The 7,636-nt window shown below is 45.4% G+C and overlaps 1 protein-coding gene across 1 annotated transcript; it reads left to right on the top strand.

The window, feature by feature from the left end:
* The first annotated feature begins 809 nt into the window (after window positions 1-809).
* Window positions 810-2,563, top strand: LOC306786914 (ferritin, spleen middle subunit). Its single transcript, XM_079281841.1, has 4 exons — window positions 810-1,111; window positions 1,568-1,714; window positions 1,893-2,018; window positions 2,133-2,563. The coding sequence occupies exons 1-4, from the start codon at window positions 1,010-1,012 to the stop codon at window positions 2,286-2,288; spliced, it is 531 nt and encodes a 176-aa protein (XP_079137967.1). The 5' UTR covers window positions 810-1,009; the 3' UTR covers window positions 2,289-2,563.
* Window positions 2,564-7,636: the final 5,073 nt, after the last annotated feature.

Below are 7,636 nucleotides of genomic sequence, written 5' to 3'. Positions count from 1 at the left end.
TTTACAACCGGCCCTTTGCGGGCGACCGTGATGCTGATGTGGCCCAGAGTGAAAATGAGTGTGAGAGTGTGAGGAATTATAAAATGATAATGGTTGCATTGTGGGAAATGTAGGATGCATTTTTCTTGTTTTTTTTGTTTTTGTATTTAATCTACCTCTTGTGAGTCTCCCCAAACTTTACGGATGTGAAACTAAATAAAATTCCCTGAGTGCTCCTTTAACTACATAGCTAACCAAGGTCTACAGGTGCCTTATGGGGAGTATTGGTTAACAATCCAGTGCTGGGTCGCTTCATAGAGAGAAGGCAAGGCCAGAACTCAGTATATAATCTCTGTTAAAACATTCATAAAAATGTCACGAGCACTATGAAACAGAGGATCGGTTATTAAGTTATTCTGATGTTTATCATTATTCAGTTTTCTAAATCTAAATGTACAGTTTTATATCTTTATGCTGTTTGTATGAAGGGAAAATGATAACTTCACAACCCATCTTTGCACACATAAATTGCACACTCAACCTATTCAGTCTTTGAATTTACATTCATATATAATTCAGTTTATTGTCTTTTGAGATAATAACAAAAAGTGCTTCGTCATTGCACGTGTGAATAAATCAATGGAATGTGAAAAACCTGTTTTCCCCGAATGAGGAAGGGGGATGCGACCTCATCCCTCGTCTCACAGCTCTCCCGCTGTCTGAGCTCAGTGATTGGCGGAAATGCGTGGAGTGACGTAACGTGTGTCACGAGCTCCGGCAAGGGTATAAAACCGCGGAGCGAGACGTTTACCATTCACACCAGGGAAAGAAAGCACAAGCAGTTCTTGCTTCAACAGTGTTTGAACGGAACTTCTTCCTTTGTCCCGCGTACTACTTCTTCTACTCTGCATTCCGGACACGACAAACCTTTATTACTTGAACACTACCGAGAAAGTCGTCGTTAAGCTATTTTTTTGTACCGTTTTGCTAAGAAAACAAGAGAAGAAACTCGCAAGAAACTCCAGCTACAATGGAGTCTCAGGTCCGTCAGAACTACCACCGCGACTGCGAGGCCGCCGTCAACCGGATGGTCAACATGGAGCTGTTCGCCTCTTACACCTACACTTCCATGGTGAGAGAAACACTTCAATTTATTTTATCTTCGTAGTAATGTATGCTAAGTATCTGCATCTATTGTATGTCTGATATAAAATAATAGCTGTTAAAATAAGAAATATAACATACAATTATTAAATTGATTATGTTTTATAAGTAATTCAGTATATGGCAGCACTGTTTCTCTGCATCTCTCACTTGTTTATCTGATGGTTGCCAGATAAGGAGTGTTTTATCCCCCACTCACCACATTGAATCAAACATGCTGAGTCATGTTTATGCTCCTTTTAACGTCTTCAAACCGACTAGACGTTTCAAAACTATGACTCGTGTTTCTGAACACTACTTTGCTGCATAACTTCTGTTTGTCACAACCTTTTTTTATAATTTTTATTTTTTAAATAATTGGTGACTTCTGCTAATCACACTTCCTAACCTCTGCTCTTCCTCCCCTCCTGTCCCTTGTTTACAGGCCTTTTACTTCTCCCGTGACGATGTGGCCCTCGAAGGCTTCGCCCATTTCTTCAAGGAGAACAGTGACGAGGAGCGGGAGCACGCCCAGAAGCTGCTGGCCTTCCAGAACAACAGGGGAGGACGCATCTTCCTCCAGGACCTGAAGGTCGGTACACACTGGAGGACTGGCCCCGTTGAGACGTGTCTTGCAGCACCCTGTCTGTCTAGGACAAATAAACTGGGATTAACCTGCAGCAGTGGGACACTCGGTCCCTCCCGTTTACCACCAATTATTATCATGACTCTTCAGTCTGCTATAATTAAATGTTTTCTTCCCTCTGTAGAAACCAGACCGTGATGAGTGGGGCAGCGGGCTGGAGGCCATGCAGTGCGCCCTGCAGCTGGAGAAGAACGTCAACCAGGCCCTGCTGGACCTGCACAAACTGGCTTCTGACAACGTAGACCCTCATGTAAGTGTGAATTAGTGCTGCGTGGTCTGCCAAAGACGGTCCCGGCTACACCTCAAACTCGTGTGCTCTAGCATTCGTCTGTACGTGTAGTAATCTCTCTCGTCTCTTCCTCAGATGTGTGACTTCCTGGAGACCCACTACCTGAACGAGCAGGTGGAGGCCATCAAGAAGCTGGGCGACTACATCTCCAACCTCTCCCGCATGGACGCCAACAAAAACAAGATGGCGGAGTACCTGTTCGACAAGCACACCCTGGGGGCAAAGAGCTAAATATGCAAAGTCTCAGGGTTGAGCCTGGAGTGAAGATGTGGCACACAGGCCTTAAACGCACCCTTCTGCTCCAGTGAGCGTGAATTTAAATCTAATCTGCTTGACCTGTGGAGTTGATGAGTTCTGGTGATGTCACCGGGTTTTTAAATGTCATTTAAGGATGGATATTTATAAGGTGATGACTTTGCCCTCATTACCTATAAATCTCCTCTTGTGTGACATTTGAATGACTGTTTCTGATCTGTTCTGAATCTGAATAAACATGTTGAGCTGGACTCTGTTGTCTGATCTGCATCTGTTACGCACCCTTTTCATATTTACTTAAAAGCTGTTATGTTTACACGCCATCATTTATTAAACCAAAGTGCTGGTTTGTAGTCGGTAACTCCTAAATGGAGCTAATCTGTAACTCTTTCCCTTATAAAGTGTACATGCCCATGAATGACTGCACTGCCTTTAAATCCACAATAACTGCCATCAAGTCACCAGAGCTTTACTCTCTGGTTTTTCCTTCTCAGCAGGGACATTTTAATTTATTTCCCCCACAGTTCAATGAAGTGAAAGTCCTGATTCCTCCCAGGCTACATTTTCTTTTATTACTGAATAAACCAAGGAATTCTGAAACTGCACACTGCCACATAACTGTTAATTATTAAATCTAATGATTTTAAATTACATGTTTTATTGGCCTGCATTGTTGGAAGGAACACTTTTGTACAGACTATATATAATTTTGTTGATACAACTTTGCCGCAAGGGGCTCTGTACAGCAGGGTCTGAATTTTTTATTTTTTTTACTGTGGCATCAAGTATTTAAAGAAATAACTTTCAAAGCATTTAGAAATAATTCATTGCTAACTGTCATTCATGAAATAGCTGTAGTCTGTCACAAAAAGCTATCAATCATGACTGATTGGTAGAATTTGATTTCCACCATCATTTGACAATGACAGTATGTCGTTCCTGATATATTTTGATAAGTTCTCTCACCCTGTCATGATTGGTTTAAAGAATCCTTATAGTAGAGCCCTACATGGGAAGTACTACTTTAAATGCCTCTCAAAACAGCTGTATGACGTCTTCAGTGCCACTGGAGGAGAACATTACCCCTATGATGTCATAGTGATGTCATTAGGATCATGTGAGCTCGGGCTTGGACAGTATGAACTGAAAACATGCGTTACAAACTGGGAAAGAAGAATTTAAAAGCCATGAATATTTACCAATCAAGGAGGGTCTGGAGGAATTATAAAATGATAATGGTTGCATTGTGGGAAATGTAGGATGCATTTTCTTGTTTTTGTATTGAATCTACCTCTTGTGAGTCTCCCCAAACTTTACGGATGTGGAAAAAAATAAAATTCCTGAGTGCTCCTTTAATCTCCATTGGTAGTTGGTGCTCATCAACTTATTGCAATGGAAGGGAGGCAACATGTGGGCTCAACTTTTACTTTGCACCGTTCAAATATATATTGTCTACACTTCAAATGTGTGTTCTTGTTGTTGGGAACTAAAGGAGCGTGTTTGGGTTATCAGCATTTAAGAAACTGAATTCTTGATATCAATAGAATTATTAATGTATGTAACAATTATTAATGATTATTAATAACAACGGGGCACCACCCTGCGAACAGGGACCAATCACCAAACGATTAAAACTAAGTCTCATAATTAGTGGTCACTCATAATGTCAATAGTCGGGTGCGACTACACATTCGAAGTGACAGTGAAGGGTTAAGTTCGTACACAAGGCTACTACATACAGTCTTATCAAATACATATGCACAAGTAATCACAGACGACTGCGCCTTAAAGTATAACAGAGTTTATTAAATCAAAATAGAAAATGATCAAATCAATTAATATTGCAACCAACAAACGTTATCACACAATCTTATATGCCTAAACTAAAGAATGAATAAAATGGATGAGGGTGTATGTCTGTGTGTGTGTGTGTATGTGTGTGTGTGTAAAGAAAGGGGAGTCTTAAAGCTACAGCTAAAGACTACAAAGATGGCGGCGTCGAGTGACGCGGACAAAAGGGGAGGGGAACGAGGGAACAGCTCAGCGACGTGACATAGTTAGGACGTGGTGACGTCTCTCATGCGTGCGACCCAAAATGGCGGTTAGCCAACAGGGGACCTGGCGTCTACATGTGGTGGCTGTTCAGCACGTAGCTAGATTAGCTCAAAGCTATATGTGTGTGAGGCACTCGAGGGCACGGGGTTACCCAAGGGCTGCTGACTATGTGTGTGCAGGTTAGTGAGAGAGAGGGAGCGAAGAGAGAGAGAGAGAGGAGGGGGGTCATGGATCAAACTCTGTGTGCGGTCCGCGTTGTAGTGAGAATGGAGAGCGCTGGCCGTATCGTACACAAAGTGCCGCTGTCGGTAGAACTGCCGGCAGTTATGTACGATAGCCGAGATTCCACATTTCACTCACAGAGCTGATTTAATGAGGAGAGAATATCACACGGAGTGTGATAAAACAAATGAAAATAAATCCCAAATAAAACAGATCTTTATCACTGCCGTGAGATGAGAGCATTGTTTTCCTATCACCCCGAAACTCGGTCGGCGAGACGAAGGTCTGGCCACCATAGGTTCAGTCTTTCAGTGACAATACACAAACTCTCCATTCACTAGCAGCGAAGGACCTAATGCATACAGTTACAGCAGGCAATACACAATATAGCGGGGGTCCGTGGGCCGCGTTGATTGCGCGATGGCGCGGTGTAACAAGACAGTGATTTAACACAACAGGATGCGGGAGTAATAACACATAAATGAATAAGCTATGCTAAGCTATGCTAAGCTATGCCCAGATGCAATGAATCTTACTGTGAGAAGCTTCGTTCGATGGGGCTCGTTCCCGTGATGGGAATCGATCAGTCCTCGAGTGTTGACTCGGGAGCGCGGCTCTCGGAGCGTGCGCAGACTGTGAGTAGCTCGGTCCTCAGGAGTCGGTCGCACCCAGTAGCGTGGCTCGCTCTGGAGTGGACGCAGGCTCGGCGGACATCGGCGCGGCGTTGAGCGGCGCGGGGTCGGTCCTCTGTGGCGCAGCTCGCTCTGGAGCAAGCGCGGGTCCGATCTGTTCTCGCTGCAGCGGGGACAGTGAAACTTCGGCTGAGACGACGTGGTCCGTGCGTCTCCCGGTAATCATCGGTCAGGAGAGGATTAGACGTCTTCCTGCCCGAGTGGTTGATGAGGCCTGTGGGTGAACATCGGCTGAGATAACGCCGTTTCGTTCCTCCCGGTAATCGTCGGCGGAGAGAGGGGGTTCGTCCTTGTCTTCCTGCCAGAGGGTTTGATGAGGCCTGTGGTCCTCATGGGCCTTCCGTCATCAGCGTGGTGCTGGGGGGGGGGGGAGAGACGAGCCCGTTGCATCTTTTGTTCCAGGACGAAGTCCAGAGGGAAGAGAGCGTTTGCGTGCCTCCTTCTACCCCAGAGGGATTGGTGGAAAAAGCAATGAGGTGTGAGTTGCAGACAGTTTTGTAGAACAGTGGTTGAACCACAGGGGTCCTGGGGTCTCTTGGCCCTCGGCCAATGAGATTGCAGCGGTGCATTCAGGTGACCATGGTTTTTTTTGGGGGGGGGGGAATTCACACCCTAGTGTGAAATTCCTTCAGAGGAGGTTTGCGCTCATCAAACCACAATCAGGATGAAACCTTTGAAACTGCCTGAGGGAAGAAGCTGGTATTCAGGGTGGAGGATATGAGTGGGGTCTGAAATGATCTTCTGGGCCTGTCTGATGATAGTTTCATCAAAGACGGCCTGGAGTGTGGGATGCTGTCTGACTCCCATGATCTTCATGGCTCTTTGTGTTAGCAGGGTGATCTGGGCTTTCAGCTGCACACTGAGGTTGCCAAACCAGGCTGAGATTCCAAACCACAGGACGCTCTCAACTACGGCGTGGTAGAAGAGAAGCAAGATTTTCTGGTTGACACCAAAGACCCTCAGCCTACGGAGGAAGTGTAGCCGCTGTTGGACCGTAGTACAGACATTTTCTACCTGAACACTCCATGTCAGTTTATTGTCGATGTGTATGCCCAGGTATCTGTAGGAGTCAACCTGTGCAATGTTCTGGTCATGAATAACCACTGGTGAGTGGTCTCCAATGTGTTTGGGGTCGAATACCATCTCCTCTGTTTTCCTGACGTTGAGGATGAGGAAGTGTTTGTCGCACCACTGGACAAAGTTCTGAATCTCATGTCTGTACACAGCTGTATCTGATGTGTCAGACATGAGACCCAGGATGGCTGTATCATCAAAAAACGTGACCATGTAATTGTTAGCAGTGCTGCATGTACATTCATTGGTGTACAGGGTGAACAGGACTGGTGAACTGACGCACCCCTGGGGGGCGCCGGTGTTGATGGTCAAGGGTTCAGACAAGGTCCTGTTCACCCTGACCTGCTGGGTACGGTTGGTGAGGAATGAGTGGTACCACTTAATAGTGAAGGGGTTGACATTCATCAGCTGCAGTGTATTCAGGAGAACGTGAGGCTGTAGGGTGTTAAAGGCTGAACTGAAATCTACAAACAACAGTCTGGCATAGGCCCTCGGATTCTCGAGGTGTTTAGTCACTAGATGCACTATACTGTTGGTTGCATCATCAGTGCCTCTCTGCTGTGTGTATGCAAACTGGTAGGGATCTAACTGTGGGCCTACATCCAGCTGTAGTTTGCTCACCATGAGCTTCTCCATACACTTCATCACAACAGAGGTTAGAGCAATAGGTCTAAAATCATTATTCTCCTGTGGACAGGGTTTCTGAGGGACCGGTATGAGGATTGCCTTTTTCCATTGTGTTGGTACAGTGTGAGAATCTAGGGACCTCTGGAAAATGGGGCACCAGGCAGGTGTCAATTCATCTGCACATATTTTTAATAAAAAAGCAGAGATACCATCTGGACCTGTGGCCTTGTTGACATTGATTTGCTTCAGGACCTTGTTGACGGATTTATGGTCAATCTCTAGCCTGTCAACATTTTTATTTTATTTTCCCCCCACAGTTCAACGACGCATACTGATACATAACTACCACAATTTTATACGATTTAACAATTTAATTGAACTAATTTGCTGGTAGGCTTCGCTGCCCACAAGATTATACAAGTTGGCAGAATGAAGACCCTGCTCCAGGTCTTCTCTCCCCCTGTTGACACCCACCAGCTGTCGTCCTGGCTGCAGCGATGTCACCTTGCCTTGGCCTCGTGGTTCTGGTATCACTGGATCTACTTCTCTGGATGCCTCCGATGAAAGTAGATCCCGGACGAGCCCCCACAATTTGTTACGGGTCCCAGGAATGGTACCACAGCAACAAAATGAATATCCTGTAGGACACAGGTA

Source organism: Melanostigma gelatinosum (assembly GCF_949748355.1).
Source record: "Melanostigma gelatinosum genome assembly, chromosome: 13".
Classification (NCBI taxonomy): Eukaryota; Metazoa; Chordata; class Actinopteri; order Perciformes; family Zoarcidae; genus Melanostigma; species Melanostigma gelatinosum.
This window is presented reverse-complemented; position numbering and strand designations above follow the sequence as displayed.

Coding starts and splice junctions, on each gene's coding strand:
- LOC306786914 (XM_079281841.1), top strand. CDS start 1,010: ATGGAGTCTCAGGTCCGTCAGAACTACCACCGCGACTGCGAGGCCGCC. Junction 1,715..1,892: donor TCTTCCTCCAGGACCTGAAG/GTCGGTACACAC, acceptor TTCCCTCTGTAG/AAACCAGACCGTGATGAGTG. Junction 2,019..2,132: donor CTGACAACGTAGACCCTCAT/GTAAGTGTGAAT, acceptor TCTCTTCCTCAG/ATGTGTGACTTCCTGGAGAC.